Source organism: Malurus melanocephalus, unplaced genomic scaffold, assembly GCF_030028575.1.
Source record: "Malurus melanocephalus ecotype Western Australia unplaced genomic scaffold, MMel_1.1 scaffold_41, whole genome shotgun sequence".
NCBI lineage: Eukaryota > Metazoa > Chordata > Aves > Passeriformes > Maluridae > Malurus > Malurus melanocephalus.
This window is the reverse complement of record NW_026623273.1, coordinates 600,614-621,927: the sequence shown is the minus strand read 5'-3', so window position 1 is coordinate 621,927 and position 21,314 is coordinate 600,614. Positions and strand designations below refer to the sequence as shown.

The 21,314-nt window shown below is 35.0% G+C and overlaps 1 protein-coding gene across 1 annotated transcript in view; it reads right to left on the bottom strand.

Moving 5' to 3' along the window:
* The window catches only part of SPEF2 (sperm flagellar 2), a 76,836-nt gene that overhangs the window by 40,749 nt on the left and 14,773 nt on the right, over window positions 1-21,314 (bottom strand). The window contains exons 7-20 of the mRNA XM_057364667.1: window positions 18,497-18,685; window positions 17,059-17,246; window positions 15,679-15,847; window positions 11,044-11,260; window positions 10,397-10,563; window positions 10,121-10,181; window positions 9,546-9,643; window positions 8,654-8,757; window positions 7,929-8,176; window positions 6,389-6,494; window positions 5,454-5,611; window positions 2,959-3,155; window positions 1,410-1,537; window positions 1,161-1,299 (exon numbers count right to left, since the gene is read on the bottom strand). Coding sequence (XP_057220650.1) covers window positions 1,161-1,299; window positions 1,410-1,537; window positions 2,959-3,155; window positions 5,454-5,611; window positions 6,389-6,494; window positions 7,929-8,176; window positions 8,654-8,757; window positions 9,546-9,643; window positions 10,121-10,181; window positions 10,397-10,563; window positions 11,044-11,260; window positions 15,679-15,847; window positions 17,059-17,246; window positions 18,497-18,685 — 2,169 coding nt within the window. The remainder of the gene's footprint in view (window positions 1-1,160; window positions 1,300-1,409; window positions 1,538-2,958; window positions 3,156-5,453; window positions 5,612-6,388; window positions 6,495-7,928; window positions 8,177-8,653; window positions 8,758-9,545; window positions 9,644-10,120; window positions 10,182-10,396; window positions 10,564-11,043; window positions 11,261-15,678; window positions 15,848-17,058; window positions 17,247-18,496; window positions 18,686-21,314) is intronic.

Genomic DNA, 21,314 nt, shown 5'->3' with positions numbered 1-21,314 from the left:
TTTCCTCTTTTTTTCTAGCATCATGGAAGGATGGTTGACAGAATTCCTACATTTGGTGACATACAATGGGCATGGCATTAAAAGCATAGAGGAAGATCACCTTCAGAATCACTCACAGGTTTGGGATTCACAAGGAATAGAAAGGGTTATTAAAACAAAAATTATGAAAATCATACTTTTATTCCAATCTGCTTAAGCTTATCACAGTATCTAAGCCTTACGGCATCATATGGGAGTATAACCTCCTCTTCACATAATTGCAATTGGATAATGTCAAATATGGATTTCTGTTTTGAGCAAAAGGCCAAATAGTTTAATGGCATCTGTCTAAAATATACAACAGAGTGATTCTAAGTCCTTTTATAATTCCATTTAGTAGAAAGTAAGAATATGGATCATGATTTTTCAACCCTCAACACCATTCTCTTAGAATATTACTATGGAAAAGAGGTCCAGCACTTCTTCCATCTCAGCTGAAATAATCCATTATCCCTCAAATGATCCCTTCATCTAGCAATGTTGTCAGTATTAGTTTTCTCCTTTTTGGGAAATATTCCTGATATGATTCGATAAAAAATATTGTCTGTTCTGAAATGGAATCTGATGAATCCAAAGATAATTCTACTGTTGGCTTAAGCTAAATCTGGCTCTGAACTTGTTAGGGCCTTTATTATTGTGGATTTTTGTGAAAAAGAACTCTCAGAATCTGGATGAGCTAGAAAAGATCTACCTGAATCAAAACATTCCAAAGAAATTCTCTGTATTTTGTAAGAACCAGTTTTAGAAAACATATAATATCATATATAATTTACAGAAAAAGTAAAATACTGTCAAATTTACCAGGTTGTGATAGAAACATCTAACTCATAAAATCTCTGAAAACCATAAAATGTAACAAAAAAAAGAGTAATATTTATTTTACAGTATACCACAATATCAAAATTTAACCTAAAAAAAAAAGCAAAATGTAAGAAAATTTTGGCCAAAAAACAGAGGAATAACTTTGAAGGCCACTTTATGCACAAGAGGAAATTAAATAGTTTAAGAACTATGGTAAAGAGGAAAAAGGAAGTAAATAATTCTATAATTACTGTTATATCTAATTTGTATGCAATGAAATAATAGTCTAGGGTATAATATAATTTCTGCCGTTTACTTACACTAACTCTTTGGTGTAGTTCAGCTTTTGTTTCCTCATCATCTTGCAAGTCATCAGCAACTGAATTAAAATCTGTTTGCCACTGAGATAYAAACGCCTGCTTATTATCTGGACGTTTCAAATAATCTTGAAAATGTTTTCTGTAAATTACAGTAAAAATAACTTGGGTGMTAAAAGACATATAGAATGCCACAATAATATAAAATACAAAACACTAATATTAATGTAATAAGATACTATTTCTACTCACCTAATATCTGCTGTGTAATGAACTATTCTGTAATGTTCTTCCCTTAGACATCTAAGGGCAGTTTTGATGGTATTCACATATGTATTTTCTACCATTTCCCAGTAAGGTACTAAAAAATCAACCATCCCCTGTGAATTTTTCAAAAAGATCAGAATTAATTGATGTATTTCTTGGTAATTCATTTGCCTGTAGTGTTAGCAAATATATGAAGAAATTATTTCATTAAACCATATTACTGCTTTCACTATGTATTTCTTTTGATTTACAACTGATTAAACACACTGTACCAATATACAGTTTTATCCTACAAATTTCTTTGGAAAAAAGTGGCAGGTCTCTTAAGGAATGGAAAATTCCAGCAGAATACTCCAGTATCTGTTGTTTTAGTTATGCTCATAAAATAAGTGATGATACTGAGTGAAGACTGAAGTATGAAAATTTGGTCATTCATAACAATTTGAGCTGGTAAAAATCTAAGCTCACTGCCCATTACTGCAAAAGTGATGTTTGACTGACTGACTATCATGAAATGTAAAAAAAGCTCATGGCCAGAGGAAACCCAGCATATGTGAGTTGATTGCAATCAAGAAGGAAAAACTGGAATACATTAGGAAGGCAATTATAGAACAAAACTCAAACCGTTCTTGAAAGCCCTGGAAAAATCTGCATCTCAAAAACTGCATGCAGTCCCAGCTTCTCATCTTAAAAAAWTTACAGAAGGACTAGAATACATTATAACTAGATTGGTGCATAAAAGCCACATTAAGCAAAACAAACATTTAAGAGAAGTTTCTCACATCTTAAACACCTTCAGAGGGTTATAACAGACTTATAACTCACTTTATCCCTCGATACATGAATTAGGATCACCATGAACTAGGGTCACCAAATGATCCAAGCAAAGAAATGGTTTAAAGGAAAGAAACAGAAATATTTTTTCAGAATTAACACAATTATATAAGATACACCACAGAGAAAAAAAGTAAATGGCTTCAAAAAAGCAACTAAAGTAACTAAAAAACATAATCATGAKAGAAAAGTCCATTGAGAACTACTAAACAAAGATACAGATACACAGCCATTTCAGAAAATTCCTAAATTTCAGATCACTAGATGTGAGAAGATGTCCCTGGGGAAAACATATTAAGAAAAACAATACACTAGAAGAAAGATTAGTACACACTTCCCCATTCTTACTCTTTATATGAGACCCACAACTTACCTTTGTCCGAGAAAGAAAAGAGATCTAGTACATTTCTGTTAGTATTTCATAATAGTAAAAAGTATTATTATTTTGGCATCTGTATCCTTCATCATAACTACAAAGATTTTTTAAAATATGTAAATTTAAAAGTAATATTCCTTATTTTATGTATTTTAGTAGCAACTTTTCTTTGTATATTTATCACAAAGTACTAGCGTATCTTTTATTGAAAATATTGAAGAAAACAACATGCAATGATGCAAAGGGTTTAGGTAGCACGTGCATAAAATAGTAAGAAAAATATATACTTTGATATTTAAGATTTTCAATAATGAATTAATGAACCTGGGCAAGTGGTTCATCAACATAAATCCATTCATCTGATCCTGGTTCAATCGGTGGTGGTGCCTCAGGAGAGGGAAGAGGCTGATCTGTAACTGGTGAAATCTTTTGTTCTTCACCTGTAACTGATAAACCCTCCTCTTCTTCACCTGGAACTGGTAAAACCTTTTCTTCTTCTGGTGCTATTTCTTCAGCAGCCCCTTGATATGAATGCACAATTAGTACCTTGAAATATATTTTACATATCAATAAACATAATTAGACATCTATGTTACTCTGACAAGTTCAAAATAACGGAACAGATTCCCTATTCCATTACTTAGGTACTGTTAATCGAAAATATACTCGTGAAATCAGGAATGCTCAAGGAAGATTGGGTCAGTTAACACCTAAACAAATTTGACATCCATAAATCCATGAGCCCTGACAGGATGCATTCACAAGTGCCGAGGGAGCTGGCAGGCACCATAGCCAGGCTATGATCATGATGATCTCTGAAAGGTCATGAAGACCAGAGGAGGTGCCTGAGGAAGAAAGCAAATGGCACCCAGTCTTCAAAAGGGGCAAGAAGGAGGACCCTTCAGTCAGTCAGCCTCTCTTCAATCCCTGGAAAGGTGATGGAGCACTTCACTATGGAGACCATCTCTATCCACATGGAAGACAAGAAAGTGATCAGGAGCTGTCAGCATGGATTCCCTAAAGAAAAATCACCAACCTGATGCCCTGTTCTGCTTATATGAACCCAATAGGGAAGGACAGCATGGAAGCTGTTATTTATATTGATAAATATGAAATTAAACATTATCAATTGACCACAGGTATTATTTCTCCTTAGAGATTAAATAGTACTTCTATACAACAGCTGGATTCTAACTAGAAAAACCTCCCMTCCATTTGCAACAGTAGCAATTTTGCTACTTCCTGATTCCAGTAGGGTTACTAATTATATATCAAGTACATTAAAAAAAACCCCTCCATCCATTTTTCTATTGGGTGTGGTATTTCCAAGAATTTTTCATGAACTAGAAACCTTGTACAGAAGTAGTAGGACTAACTTTTACTGTTTAGGGTGCTTTTCAAGATAATTTTTTTTTCTTTTGGTGGTACAAGACACATGCAGATTTTCTCATAATACTTTTGAAAAAAACTCTGGTTATTTGTGGGGCACTATGCTGGTTTACTGGATGTATTTGCTCCCCTGGATGCTTCATCTCTTTTTCTTTTATTATTATTTCAAATGAGTTTTTCCTTGAGCCATAAGGAGGAAAAACAGAATAAAGATACACCAAAATCCCATGTCAAAACCACTTCTACTTATCTGTATTTTTATGCTGTTGCTGCTAAATGAATTTATGGTGATAACGGCAAGCTGGACTTTCTTATACAATTATGCTATCCCAGAGGATGAAAATGCTAGCTGGAATTTTTAAACCAGGAAGAAATGACTGAATTTAATGCTTTAATTTTCATGCGAATGTCTTGGGTTGATTGTGTCAATTCTGTTCTGTATTCCTTTTCCGTYGGCATGTACGCCCAAAAAAGGTGTTTGCACCTTTAAATGTAACGTGGAAGAAGGAGCAGGAGCTGCTGGGAAGGCAGCGCGGRCAGTTTAAAAGCCAGCACTGCCACGCAGGTGGGGCTTTTTCGAGCTCAGCTCTCGCTCTGCTTCTCGCTGTGGGAGTCCTTGCTTGCTGCGTGTAGCGGAGTTACAGTGTTGCAGTTTCGGCTAGCTCGGTTTAATTAGCTTTGGCAGCTCTCCTCAGACAGACCCCCCCCCTGCGTCTCCTGCGATCCTCCTCCTGGAGCAATCCAGCCGGGAGAAAAGCCGCGTGGCTTCATCTCGTCCGGGATTCCGGAAGTGAACCAGGCTGGCAGCAGAAACACACCAAGCCCTCTGATCCGTCCACAGGGAAGAAAGGACGGTAGTACAGGTTTTTGGATTTTCTTTTTGCCACTGTTATGAGAACGGCCACGTGGGTTTTTCTTTTTTTTTTTTTTTTTTTTTCTCCCTGGGACGGGAGGCGCCATCTTGTCTGCGCTGCGTGGCAAATTTTTTGAATATCTAACGGTGGCTCTTTGTCTGTGTCCTGTCATCTAACCGTTACTCTTTATCTGTGTCCCGTGGGCACTGTGTTTTGTTAATAAACTACCTTTTTTTCTCTTCACTTTTTGCCCAGCATCTATTTCTTGTCGGTGGGAAAAAATTATCAAATTTATTTTCATTTCAGAGGAAACGTATCTCTGTAACGTTCTTCTCTGAAAACATTGTCTCAAAACCGAGACAGCGAAATTAGTCCATACACTCTGAAAACATAAAAACACAACAGAAAGTTCAGGGCTCTGGTACAGTTATTACCAGCTGGCACATTCACAATTTTTTTCAGGGGCAGCAAAGCTGTAGGTTACCACAGAGTTTTACATAGTAATTAGTAGTGTTAATTATAATGAAYAAAATCTTTTGTTACTGATTTTTAGAAAGTATGAACATGAAAACTTACTTCTGTTCTCATGCTTTGCAATTTCTTCTATTATAATTTCCTTCACTGTTTCACACACAAGACTTTCTTCTGTTTCTGCATTTACTTTCACTAGAGTGTTCCGATGGACTGAAAACCATTTCTCTAATTTTGGCCATGTCTTCAGAAAGCCTGAAATTCTACAAAATTAATATCAATGTATGAAATTAAAATTTAACCAAAGGAAAATTAAAAATTTTCTAAAATTAATAAATAAAATAAAAAAGCAGACCATCTAATTTAATATTAAAACTACTCCACCCACATCAACCCTTTATTTTAAACATACGAAAATTTTCAAAATTTTTCTGTTAACTAATCATGTATTTCTAGTTCTTTCATGTCACAAGCTAAACTCACTTTCTAATATCACAAACAAACCAATAATAATAAATAATATAACAGTTAATAGTACCAAATGCTCAGAAACAACTGTTGATTTTATACTTTGTGTGAAGTTAAACATCTAGTGATTCAACTAAAATTAGAAAACTAAGTGGTTTTTGTAAATGTAGAGGTGGAAAATAGCATTTTGCAAAATCTCTCACTCAAATCAAGTGTATTTAATTCAAGGGCAGTCACATCATGTGTGACACACCTGAGATATAAGYGTATTCATAGATACACACATATAGATACAAAATGTACACATTTGGCTCATGCAATATATACCTGAAAACTAAATTCTCCTTGGAACAGTACCCTGGAAAATCAAAACACAAGAATTCTTATTTTCCAGCACAATTTATATTGTGCAGAAAATGAAAATACGCTTTAGACTCCACATTATAGAAGAGTCAAAGTAAACTGTTAACATTAAGCATGTCAGTACTCTCCTGGATCCAATATGAGATTCAGATCAGTTACATACCTAAACATCTGGCTGAAGCAACTTTTCTGTGCTTTATTTAACATACCTATGCAGCACCTGCTCCCTGGCTATGTCAATCCTCTCTTCTAGGATTTCAGTATCTGAATTTTGATCGCTGTTCTGTTCAGTTTGAGATGCCCTCCTTTTTTCTACTGTGTGGAAAAGTGCTTATATGAGCATATATTGAAAAAGGCAATTATGCAGACAGTTATTCACTCAAACTAACATAATCATTGTAAGAACAAATTCAGTKCTCCTTAATCTTACATTTCTTCATTTAGAAATTGGGTACCAAACTTCTTAAAAGATAGGGAAAGGCAGAGAACATAATAGAAATTTAAAATTAAGCAGTCAAGGATCTGTGACACCGACTCTTATGACTATGCCGCTTCCTCTGCTCAAGTGCATTGTAGCACTAACATTTCCTAATGGATGCTTTTCGGTTGTAGAAATCTCCAGTTGACGAGAAGGAGATTCCTGTAGGCAGACTATTTCAGGCTTACCTACCCTACCAGTCAGAAGGTATTTTCCCAGTTTCATGCAAAGTATCTATTTTTCACAACGAGCAGATTTTCCACTTCATGAACAGACAAGGTATTATCTCTTTCTGAGTCTTCTCTAAATTTTGAAAAGCCTTTAATTATTAGAAATAAGTGATTTTAAAAGAATTTTGATTTTCTTTCTATCATCCCATTTGCATTTTATGAAATAAATTCTATTTGTGTTTCTGAGATTATATTACATATCACGACATGTTCCAAGCTTTTTTGCAACACAAGGTCTTAAAAYTAGGGAGAGTTTCAAGTGTCTATACATCTATCCTCATCAGATTGTTAGCAAAAGCTTTAAAGATTTTGTCCCATCCTCACTCCTACCTGCGCATAAAAGTAAGTGTAAATGGTGCTTTGACTAAAGCTATTTGCCATCTATGCACTGCAGTGAAAGCAACAAAGAAGAATCTCCTCATAATTTATATAATATACAAGGTGCTCATTAAAAATACTTCCACCAAGATCTCAAAATGTCAGGTTTGGTAGCAAAACAGCCTACAAAAAGCCCTTAATGCCTTTGTCTGGGTTGGACAGAATTGAGTTTGATTTCTGATCATTCACTGACTAACTGAAGAGTAATCAATAGGGAATTTTGGCACTCTCAGGGAATGAATATTGGCACATTGCCCTGTTTAAAATTTTCTTTTTCCCTTTCCAAGTGTGTCTCCTGTAGAAAAATACTAATGATAAACCCTCAACTGTAATGCAGCTTATTCTACGTTACTACTTATATTTTTTTCTAGCTGCTGTTTCATGTGGTACCTAACACCAGTCACTGTGCTATCTCAGCTGCAGTGACAGTTTCAGTACAAATACATAAAAGCATATTCACAGGCACTTGAACACTTCTGATCTGCCTTTGACTGAAACAAACAGAAGTATGTGAAATAATCTGGAAGTATCCAAGGCACAATTAATGAAAGCRATATTGTGAAATATACAGAAATTGTCCGGTAATGCTATTCTGCTTTAATAGCTACAACATACAGGTATCTGCTTACTATTTTATTTTGTTAAAAGTAGTTGGAAACTTACACTTTACATCAGCTGCACGGTTCAGCACCACACTGTCTGAAACATCCAATAATATTGAAACATCAAATGCAGGTGGGATGGGAGGAGGCTCCTTAGGGACTCTGGGATCTACAGCAAGTGACATCTTTTCACAAATTGGATCTTTTGCTTCTAGATCAAAGCCTGTATAGGATTTTTCAAATAGCTTTGCCTGATTAATTGTCATTGGAAACCCTTCCACAATCCACCCCTTCTCTGGTGGTATTCGGCTAAAAGGAAWTGAAGAACCAGAATTACACAGTGAATTGATAGCCTAATAATAAAACCTAAATAACAGCTTGCTCTAGCCATCATTCATTCTTAATTCAGTATATTAGATTTCCTGATGAATATAGAATGTGACAGATAYTATTAAATGGTAAAGTAATGGATTTTAAATCAGAAAAAATAACTCCAAGTGTAAAGTGAAAAAAAAATCAGAAACAAAACTATTTTTCCTGTCTTGATAAATAAAATTTTCAAAACCACTCTACACAGATTGCTCAGAGGTTTCTCAGTTTTYTCAAACAAACTTGCAAGCTAAAGCAATAAATAGGAAAATCTGTAACTTAAAGTATACAAATGGGAGTAATACAACTTATATGAAATTCATGTGGGAATTAAGTGCTAATTGCATATCAGGGTAGCTAAGACAACTTTCTGTCAAACAAGAATAGATAAAACCAAGTATCTATACAATTGCACACCTAATGGCTTCCAGTAGGATGTCAATTAATAATTCATCAGGAATACTTTTTCCTCTCTTCAACCATTCCTGTGATGCAGAACCAAGCTGGGCACGTACGGATAGCTGCGGAAGAGTGCAATGTATGCTCAGAATGTTCATAGCAGTCATTGTTGAAAAGAGTATGACTACGCATTTTATATTACATATTATTTTTTAAATTTATTTATTTATATTGGGGTGGTGGCTTTTATTTATTAATATTTGATAGTTGGGGGTGTCTATTAACGAGAATCGTTTTAACTGTAAAAAATGCCTGGTTCAATTGAAAACTCCAGCTGATTTCCATCATTACACTCATAAAAAAGGTGAAAGAAACATGATAGCAAAACAAAGGATATGAAGGCCAAGAAATAAAATGTTAGGTGTTCTGGTTCTAAGCTTATTCTGATTTTCACTGCCACTGATGATTTCATACAGCTGCATATAAATAAATTAGTTTTACAGGGATTGTTTTATCTTAGCTTTGGAAGTATTTTTCAATGAACAGCAAGTCAAAGAAATCACTGTAGAATTAAGCATTTTTAGCATAAAGAAACATTGTCATGGGATGGATTATCTGCTTGGCAGCAACAAGAACACATTTTTGCTGCCTCAGAGATCTCATAGAAAATACCACATCTTATACTAATGTGAGATTTCACAAGGAATTATAGAACTTTAGCAAGATGTACAACTCTAACCAACACACAGAAGAATAGACTTTCACAACAAGCTCTTTTCATGTTTTGTACAGAAAATACTTTGAGTGAGGTCAGCAATTCAGAATGCTGAGAAGGTGTCTCCATTTAATTAATTTAACCACTTTAACTAATGCCTTTTTATAAAGTAGAAACTGGAATTGGATTACAAACCTCAGACAGGCCATTTTGGCTGTTATCTGATTCAAATTCTTCCTGAGATGGATTCTGAGATGGATCCTCTTCAACAGGACAATTGTCTAAAATAGGTTCTAAAATAAAGTTTGATGACCCTATTACTATTAGATTTATTACTACAGATAAAGAATAGAAGTACACAGCTTGTTACTGTTCTTTGAACAAATCAATACAGAAGGTACATAAAATTGTTATAGGAGCATTGAGTAATTCAGGAAGCAACTTCTTGATGTCACCTTGTTCAAGTACAACCTTCTGCTCAAAGTGGCATCATTTATAATGTCAGACCAGGTTTCTCAGTTGTTTACCCTGTGTAATCTGGAAAACCTCCAAAGGCGGAGACTACACTACCCCTCCAGGAAATTTGTTTCAGTATTTGGTTGTCCTCATGGGGAAACAGTCTTGTCTTTTGTCTAGGCAGAAGGGCAACAAGAAGAGTTTTTACAGATAGCTCCACAGCAAATGAAGTCTGGKGGAAATGCTGGGACATACAAAAGACTGAGGTATCCCAAGACCCTGAGACAACGACGAAAATCTGCAGCACGATTTACCTGTGGTGGTTTCTGTTTGGGTTTCCTCTAGAAGATCTGGTGGTGAATTTGGTAAGTCCTCCTGGACCTTGTATCATTATGACAGGAAATGGATTAGAATGAAAACTACATATTACAGAAAAAACAAGCCTGTCAATTCAAGCTGACTCTTGCAGTCTTACCTGTCAAAACTTAAGTTTGAAATTGAGTAAAAATACTGAAACATGCTTTCTTTGYTATATATTTCATTCCCATCTACTTCTCAGAGCCAAGACCAAAACTAAGAAATATGCTTACCTCATTTTGTTCTTCTGAACCAAATGGAACCTGTTCAATCTCCTGCTCCATTGAAATCTCTGTTTCCTGTGAAATCACGTCGTGTTCACTTTTCATTTCATTGTTAAGAAAAGCTTCAATGGCCTCCTGAACCAGAGTACCAACAGATAGTACCTGAATATTGCAAACTAATACACAAAAATATTAGATAGCTAAAATTTGAGTTGTGTATACAAACAGAGAAACTATTACAGTTAAATTATTTAACTGAGGCTCCTAATGTAAGTTCTTTCTACTCTTTCTTCTCTGTAACCACTTCACAGTGTGTATCAACAATCACATAACTATCTTGCTARTCTGTTCTAAAACAAATATCTCAAAAGAAGTTTACCAAAAGCATTTTCAAATTCCTAAGGAATAAGTATTAAGGTTGCAATACAATATTAATACTACTTTCAACTTCCAGYGTTTTCAATCTAATTTTTGAAGATAACAAATGAATGACATGGAACCAACCCCAGCAAAACACAAGCGCATCTGAGGTTCAGGAATTATTAATGCAAGGACTTGCCCAAGCAATTTTCATTGTAAGAGTGGGATTTTAACACAAATAAAAATGCTAAAGGATTTCAGGCAAACAAACAAACAAACAAACAAAAAGCTTCTACCTTTTTCAATAAACTTTGCACAGGTAGTTTTCCCACTAAACATTTTTCCCAAAATACATCCCTTGACAGGAAATGAAGGGAACTCAGGTGAAGATTTGGGTTTTGGAGGATAGAACATCTCCATCATTCTACGAAGCACATGACCCAGTATGTTATTATTAAGAGGAGGTTTGTTTTCACTGTTCTCTTCAGTTGGACTCCATTTCCCTGTCATACTCTGTATAAAAGACAAATTAGTAAATCACATCTCAGTACGCCTTGTCTTTCATCTTTCTAAATACATGTACTTATACACAAGGACAAAACATAAAATAATGAAATCTGAATAGTACTAAATTTTTAAGACYGAAATCTTGTTAAAAGCTATAATTATGTCAAAATCCTTAAATATTTATTGATATTCACTAATAACTAGTTGAGAGACAAGTACATAAACAAACACTTTCATAGATTTCATGATGGTTTGCCTCTTGATGGATGCCATAGAGAACATATATAAAAAAATGTTCATGACTTAAGGACAAGGAGAGATTACTCACCAGTTACCATCATGGACAAAACTGACTTGATTTGGGGAAATAGGTTGAATTTATTCAGAATAAAAATGAGACCAGGATAGAGACAAATAAAACAAATCCTAAACGTCTTCCCCTCACCCCTCCCTCCTTCCCAGGCTAAACTTTATTCCAAATTCAGTACCACTGCCTGCCCAGCAGAGCAAGGAAATGGGGGTTATGGTCAATTCACCACATTACTAAGCYCTCCTCCTGCTCCAGCATGGGGACCTCCCACAGGAGCCAGTCCATCAATRTATCCAACCTTAGTCCTTCTCACAGGTTACAGTTCATAAACTGTGCCAGCTGGGTCCCTTCCATGGGGTACAGCCCTCCATTAACAGACTGCTCCAGTGCAGGTCTCCTCCACAGGGTGCAATACTCCATGAACAGACTGCTCCAGTGTGGGCTCCTCTCTCCAGGGACCACAGGTCCTGCCAGGAGCCTGSTCCCAAGAGGCCACAGCATTCCTTTTGGTATCCAATTGCTTGGGTGTGGGTCTTCCATGGGCTGCTAGTGGATTTCTGCCACCACCAAGAGCCTCCATGGGCTGCAGGGAAACTCAGCAACAGTGCATGGAGCACGTTCTCCTTGTAATTTTCCACTGACCTCGGTGTCTGCAGTTGTTCCTCTCACACTTCTCACTCCTCTTTCCTCTGACTTGTGCACAAAAACTTTTTTTTTTCTTAAATATATTATCACAGAAGTATCACTGCTGTCACTGGCTGGCTCAGTCTTGGCCAGTGAYGGGTTCATCTTGGCTCAGTTAGACATGTGGGAAGCTTCCAGCAGATTCCCAGAGAAGCCAACCCTGCAGCCCCCCGCAACCAGAACTTTGCTCCATAAACTTAATACATATTCATACAATCATTTCTTTAATTCCATAATCATGAAAAGTAATTTCACCAATACCATAGAATTAATCAGTAGCAGATTTTTGTATTAGAAATCTAGTATCCTAATAATCTGGTCTCTAAAACTGCGCAAAATTATTTCACAGTATCACATTAAATTCTCTGAAAATTTAATGAATAAAGATTTCAAATATATGTATTTACCTAACATACTTTCAATAGAGAGGAAAATATTAAACCAAAGCAAACAACTCAAACCAACTCAAACACGTTTAAAGGAAGGAGATACTGAGTAGCACTAACAGTTCATCTACCCTGAGATCAATAAAAATTTATCAGTTACATGATTTACTAGGTTTTACCAGTAAAAATCATCTCACTGACAGTCACACTGGAAGAAAGATAAGGATGAAAGCATGTAGTCAAAGGAACAGAACACAAAATTGCTCTTCTGCTCTACCCATTTTGCATCTTACAACACTAGGAAAGCCCTGACATCCTGAAGTTTATGCTATGAGAAGMTAAAAGACATTTCAGTATGCAGGATAACACTAGGCCTGTGTTAATATTTATTTGGTTGGARGATATTAAACAGCTGTTTGGAAGATGTGTAGACTAATAATATTTTCAATTAGGTTCTAGCTTGTCACTTCATTTTGAGTGCACAAAACCTTGAAGGCAAAGTGAAAAGTTTCAGCAAGGGAAATCCCAAGTACGAGAAAAATGAGGAAAAAAATGTTCACTGTGATACTGGCAAAGCAGGGGAACAGGCTGCACAGATAATTTGTGTAATCTTTATCCATGGAATACTTAAAAGTTGACCAGACAAGGTTCTATGTAGCCTTACCTAAGTCAGAAGTTGGCCCTGCTTTAAGCAATTGACCTTCACAAACCTTTAAACCCAAACAATTGAGTCATTCTATAAATCAAATATTTCATCACCATCAACAGAAGTAAACAATTCTAAAGTTCTATTGACAGAGAAGGTTTCGAATTTTTGTTCTGGATAGAATATGCAACCTTCTCCTGAATTTACTATCTAAGTCATGTATTGCCATAGCATACATCCTACTAGTAGAACTCAATSAATGCTGACTTTAAACGTGTTTATTACATAGAAAAATACAATATAATCATCAGTCTAAATTACACTAAARTTAAAACTAAACATAATTTATTTTTAATCAGTGAAAACAAATAAAGAAAATATTTTTGAGCTGTGCAATATCCCCTCTCTAATATATCTTAGAAAATATACATCTTCGTGTGTAGTTGAAAAGACATCTTTTCAAAAACCCAAAAACCTTTCAGTAATGGAATAATTTGTCTTTAAACATATAGGTAGAGATGATCAGTTGTTTTAAATTCTATAGACCTCTAGGAAAAATTAATTCCAAATAGAATGGGTTCCCCCACTCTTCTGCTATATTGCCCTTTTAACCAGAAGAGTGCTAGACTGTATCTGTCATGAGGTAAAATTGTTTACCTGTCAGAAATAAGTTCTCAGGCATCCAGTGGGAGTTATATAAATCCTGGTCAGAGCTTTTGGATGAAGCAGGAAATCATGTGGAACCTAATGCTTGTGGTTAGTTTCAGGTTATTCCAGTAATTTATTAAATGATTACCTGCAACCTGCAACATGCAGTTTCAAAAATATTCTATAAATAAAATGTAATATGTAATGTGCAATGGACTGATGCTATTGCATKTTCTTGCATTTTATCACATATATTTGACACTTTTAGCTTCCTAATGGAAGCATGGCATTCTTGAGAGATGCCAAACTGCCTGTCCCAGGCTTTTTTCACAAACATTAGGGAAATAAGCATAAACATTGTCAGGATGACCTGACAACAAACTTTTTTCTAGAAGCAATACTCTGAAAGAATTAGCTGTTCACTTAGGTTTTTAGAAGATGTAGGTATGAATTGGTGCCAACAATTTTACATATCATATACTGCCAGCTTTTAATGAATAATGATTCAGAAAGGCATAAGACTAACGACATCTGGGAATAAATTAATTATTAAATAATTTTAAACACCCTGGCAGGAAAAAAGAGTTTTTAAAYGTGTCAATAAATCTTTGTGACCTTCAGTGATGTCACAGGTAGAGAAGACTACTGAGACTTCATAATATAAACAAAAATATGACTGAAAAACTTACAATTTTCATTAGTACTCTCCACTGCTTCCTGCCTGTCTGTCTTTTATGTCCCCCCTGCCCACTTCGTGTATAGCCCTTTTTTCACCTAAGAAAATGATCTCAAAATCCATATATCAGTTGATATGCTGTGAATCAGGAGCTTAYAGAGATAAATCAGAAAAACATACTTTAAAATTGAAACCACAGTAAATTGAACTGTCAGGCATTCATCACAGAAATTCATAATGAACATCTATACTCAAYGCAAAAGAAAATGCACCAACTGGCTCAGCATGTGGATGAAAAGCTCATCTATATTGCAGTTACAAATTTCCAACAAGACAAAGATTGGATATCTGCCATGATTTTGCCACGTTCTACTCACTAGGTTATTTGTAGAGTTGAAATATGTAGTGGGATTTTTTTTCCAAAAAAAACCATCATTAATATAACTTTGAAAAGATTGTACAATATGTTTTAACAGGGAAGTATTAAWCCTTAATCTTTCAATTTTGAAATTACATTAATGTATGGCAAAGAAGTTTTGAACAGAAGTTTTAACATACCCTGAAAAACATTTACTTGTGCTCTAACAGATGATTAAGAAAAGTGCTAGCCATTTTTAGTAATTTTCAAATCATTACTATCTTAAAATAAATTGATAATGCAAACCAATAAAATTTGTTACAAAGCTTTCACTCAAAATGGCTGAAATTAAGAGTTCAGTTTTTGTAACATTCACAGTATTTCATTTGACTGCTKTTACTGTTTACTTTCTGTTGCGTTTTCAAATCTGCTAATATTATTCACACCTTCAAATTCCTGACTGAAAATTGCAATTAATGTGCTGGTCCTACAACTCAAGAAGTGTAATCAAGGCAATATATGAGAATGGAATTACAACTGCTACTAACATTAAATATAGCCATGTTTCACATAAAATGTCAGTCAATGAAAACATGTGTCAAAATATGGCATTAGAAACCAATAATACAATAAAATGCGAGATCACAACATAAAGTTTATGATTATAAAAAAGCAAGGTGTATTATCTTCCATTATGCCTCATCAGTTTGGTGTACCTTGTATTCACCATAATCTCTTTCATCTAACAGACTCATTTTATTCAGCTCTACAAGTTGTTCTGGGCTAGGTTCGTCTGGTAAAGGTTGAATGGAAGCTTGTTCATATATTGGTTTTCCATTTATAAAACATTCCTTCCAATCCAGTATCAGTTTGAATGGCACACGGCTGCAGAAAAATAGGAAAAATGTATTTTAAACCAAAAATTAAAGGGCTGGATATTTGACAACTGTATCCAAATTTACAAGAATCCCAATCATGAAACAAKCATACACTAAACTAGATGTAGTTTATAATGTATCCTGTAATTATGACAGCTTTTTTAAAGTGTTTATTTAATTTAAAAAAAACTGTAGGCACTAGCAGGCTTCAGTATTTTCACAAATGTGCCATCACACAATATTTGGCTGACAGACCTGTGTAGTTCCAGTTTTGCTAGAGTTACTTTTGCCTGTCCCAAAATATTCTTTCCTCTGTGGTGTAAGCCTCCTCTTGCCAAAAATCTATAGATTTTTGGAAATTAAAACTGGAAGTTAAAATTAATTCAGAATTATATCAATAATTAAACTTTTTCTTTAATTAGTAATTTCACTAAACTGTGTGCTTAGGCTATTTTATCAGTACCTAATTGAGCCTAAATTTATATAATTTCCATAGTATAATCATATGTATTTCACATAGTTACACTTAAAGAACAACAGTATTTTGGGATACTTTTTAATATTGTAACTACAACCCTATTGTCAAATCACTGAATACTAATGAAAAAACCATRGCAATAAAGCCCCACTCTGTGGTTTTTTAAACACTTCTAGAGCACAGGCACCTGAAGATTACTGTCTTTTCAGGACTTTCTCAGAATCCCTGTACAATTAAGGCATGTCAGAAGAGGGAATCACAGCATGCAGGACTCAGAAGAATTCGGGCTCAGTTGCCCCTTTTTGGACACTCCAATTAGATTTATATATCATGGGAAATTCATCCTGTCGGTATTACACCATGGAAGTGGTCATTTAGTGGAGCATTCTAGAATGAGATGAGCACCATTTGGATTTAAACTTTTAACTAAGGAATTTGTTAGTAAGAAAGGAAATCAGCAGTTGCATAAGTTACACTAGATTTTGATCTCCTAAGACTTCAAGTTAGTTGAGTTCTCAAGCAATTCTGCTAAGGCTGTGAACATCAGTTCACCCAGTATCACAAACCAGTCAATCTTCACACAAAACCAATGCCACCATTCTTGCACACAAGCTAATCRCAGCTGTCATGTAAAACATCAGAAAGCTACATAATTTGCTAYAAAGCTTAAACCAGTCTGAATAATACAACCTAAAAGCTACCTAACAGCTGTTATTTTTGTCTAGCAGCCACATACKCACTTGTTCATCCGTTGACGATATTCTCCTATTTTTGTTGACAAATCAATGATTTGGCTTATCATCTCCCAGCATATAGAATAATGCTTTTTATAGCGTGCTTGAGCTCTTTCAGCAGCCATTCTCTCATGATATTCTCTTTCCTTGATTATTTGTTCTTCGTTATCAATTTTTTCCTGTTTTGCAAGAGCCTAGAATTGTTTGTAAGGAGTAAGTTTGAGACTGCAATGAAAATGGACGTGCAGAGGTGCACAGTCCTGAAAATGAAAATTAACTTGTTCATTTAGCTTAAGAAATGAAAACAGCTCAATTCTCACCAGAATGGCATAGCCAGCAGGAAGACTAATGCATAAACATACCTAAAAATTTTTGTTGTTTCTATAAAGTCCCATTTGTTTGCTTTCTAAAACAGAATAAAATAAAGGAGAAATGCATTACTTTTATGAGAAACAGATGAACAACATATTCAGTTCTCGAGGGCAATGAAATTGTAGCTTTTAGTGTAACTACCCATTGAGAACACGTAATTTATCTTACTAGATTCTGATCTTCAAATAATTTCATATTACTGATGTTGTTCAATCTTTGAAAGATTTCTGGTCATGGTAGAAAATTATCATTAATTCCTGCGATGGTGTGCTCCATCACCACCTCCTGTGGTGGTGTCTGAAAGCATACTTAGAGAGGTGATATAATCAATAGCTATAACTGCTGATTACACAGGATTCCAGCTGCGCTGGAGGATTTGGAGCTGCTGATCATTCTTGATATGAGAAAAATAAAATTCCTAAAATTACATTATGGCCTACTATGAGCACAGAACTTGGCAGTCTTCCACAGAATTATAAGTCCTTTTAATCAACTTAAAGCTTCAAAGTAACAATTAGCACTCATAAGTCCAGCATTTGTGAAAGACAGACATTAACAGATAACATCTAAAGAAGAACATGGTTCCCGAAACAGGACCTTACGTTATTGTCTGGTTGCATCTGCAAGACGGAGGTGTTTTCCCACAAAGTTAAAATCAGCATGGAAGAAAAGATCAAAATTAGACTTTAAGTTGCTCAGCTTTGTCCCTTATTACAGGATCWTGGAACAACAGAATGGTTTGGATTGGAAGGGATCTTTAAAGGCCATCTAGTTCAGGCTTCCTGCTATGGGCAGGCACGCCCTTTCACAACATCAGATAGATTAGCTGTTCCTTCTCCCTGAAAAATTCCCCTAAATTTAACACAGTGCAAAATGCACTCACTTCCACAGTTATAGTCATATACTTATTGCAGACAGCTGTAACATTGAACTAAAATAAAATACTTATCACTAAATCATTCTCTCCCTAGAAAAATCCTGAATTTTAGCAGTTGACAACACAAATTTCATTTTGTAACATGAAGGCATTCTAGCACTACTGCAGCAATTCAGAAATCAAACAATCTTTTACCGCTTCTCTGTCAAGAGCTTCCTGGAACTCTTTTTGTCGTCTTTCTTCATATTGTTTTTCCCTGAAAATCCTGTTTTGCTTTAGCACCTCTTTTTCATGCCGAACATGCATGAGTTCAGCAGCAATCCTCCGCTCATGCTGAGACTGTTTCATAAGTCTGTAAATTAGCTGCTCCTCCCGGTAAGCCTTCTAAAAGTCAAAAAAATAATACTACTAAGCACAGTTTATAAACTATTTCCTAGAAAACTAATCAGTGTCTACCATGAGAAATAGGAATGCTGTCATATGACAGAATTTACCTGCTTATGCAGAACATAAATTCAGAATTATTCATATCTATTTATTAGTACAATTTTCACAAACTATGTAAGAATTCAAAATATGTCTTAACTGAGATACTCAGTAAAAATACATCAGGTCAGACTAACTCCATTTTAATGTGGTTATTTCCCACGTGTAAAGAAACTGCCATGTCTTTCAAATAACAGTCTCTTATCTGAAGATATACCCTTTCCTCAAATCATTAATTTAACCCTGTTACTCACCAGTCCTTATTCTCAGACATAATCTACAGGATCCTTTAGGTGTCTATTTTCTACTGATTTGAAATTTTTGCTTCTTTTGGGAGAATTGGGTAATTATCTTCCCTATTCTTCCCTACTCAGCAGACTGGGACTATGAGGAAGAATTCAGAACAGAGCAAAAGACAAGATTTCTAGGTAATAGTTCCAGTGTTCTCACTGGGGCATGAACATAATACACTATGCAGTACTAAAGGAAAATAATTCTGAACCATTGCTTGAGATATGATCTGTGTGCACAGACACTTTGAAGGCTGTGAATTGTTATTTTTCAAAGTACTCTTGAAACATAATAGTATGTTCTCTCTGCTACACTTTTCCAGACTGTTCTCAGTATCTAAACTAATGCTTAATCTAACTTAAAGTTTTGCTTTACTATCACAGTCCAAGACTCCTTTTGAGTCCCAGCAAAAGCATGAGCTTGCCTTACAAGTCTCATTGCCAAATACCAGTGCCACAGCAGAATTCTAAAGGAAATTTCTGATTTGCTGAATATTTGCTTCAGATGCATCAAAATTGTTATGAAATTTATTCAAATTTAAGGACTTGGATTGGGATCTGATTTGAAGATTTCAAATTAACTTTTCTAAAAACAGAGGCACAAGTAAAACCAGTTACCAGTAATTAAAAAAAAACCCAAAACAAAGCACTAATCTGGTTTATTTTTTCATCAATTGTCTGTGACAGAGAAGGCAAAACATATTACAYATATTCACCTATAAGTGAAAAATCCAACTTGATTGCATATGATATAATTTATGAAAAAAAACTCTATAAAGAGGTGTAGATCTGTCCTACACAATGCAACCWGGACAACTGTAATGGAATTCTAATGCAAAGCATGACTATTGCAATTACAGTGTTAAAAGCAAGGACTTTCTAAATAATTCAGATATTTAATGTTGATGTTGGGGAGATGCCAATTTAAAACAAACAAACAAACTTCTTTCCAAATATTTTAATTCCTTTCCCTTCACAGTAAAATAGTGGTGATATGAAATGATTTATATAAAAAAATCTTAACCTTTTCCTTATTTTAGCTGAAATGCGGGCTTTGCACCCCCCTTTCCTAGCACTGAATCTCATGACACTGAATGATAGTCCTAATGACAAAGGTGCACTCATCTCAGGCTTTAATCATAGAGTTCTTCCCTGGATGCTACATTATGTCTCTACAAGGCTTTTCATTAAATCAGGATCTAATTTCAAATGTGTCTTGTTTTGTTCTCTATCTGTAGTATAGTGCTTGCAGGTTATTTTTCTATGGAGGCAATTATCATCATACATTACAACTGAAATGGAAAACAATGAGATCATAACAACTTCATTCTATGTGTCACTTGATATAGTCCAGGTCATAAAATTTTCTAATACTACTGCCTTCTGAAGAGTTAATCTGTCCACTTTCTCTTATGTTCATGAACCCAAGGCAATAACAGGAGATATGGTGCTCTTTACTGCCTCTGTTCAGTCCACTGATTCCTTGGACTTAGTATTTCAATTAAGATTTCAAAGAAGAGAAGTTTCACAATTTACTTCCTATTGCAAGTAAATATCCCTAATTTTTTCATTAGCTGCTACTGCTTAGCCTCAACCATGAATTATTACAGCAGTAATAATCCTTCATCAGTGAAAACTGGATTTTAAAACCCTGATTCACAGGGAATTGAGGGAACAGCCCTAATAGAGTGGTTGGTCATTTGTCATATTCAAACCATCAACTGGTTGGTCCAGTGAGAAATTTGAACACCTTCTCTATAACTGAATTTGCTCTTCATAAAGGAAATTGGAAGATTCTTCTTTAGAACACTTCAGAGCAGCCAAAACAGCTTCTCTTTTTAAAAGGTAGAGAACTGAAACATTCCAAGTGATCAAATTCTTTGGCATGGTCACTGTATCTTAAAAAAGCCAGCAGGAAATTTCTGAGGAACAAGAAAAAGTGAAAAGGCAATTAACTCAAAACTAGACAACAGATAAATAAGGATTCAGAACATGAAACTCCAAACTCATAGTTTCAGAAAGGATCCTCATTGGGTGGGGGAGTGAAGCATTAGTGGCTATCTTTTATATAAAAAGGAATGAACAAAGTACTCAAACCAAAGGCTGGCAAGTTTTGAAACTTCTGAACATACAAGGATACAAACCAAAAACTGTAGTAAAAGCTTTTGATTTAACATTTTACATCAACATCCTCACARAGAGTTTTGAAGTGCCTGGAGAAATCATAAATACCACAA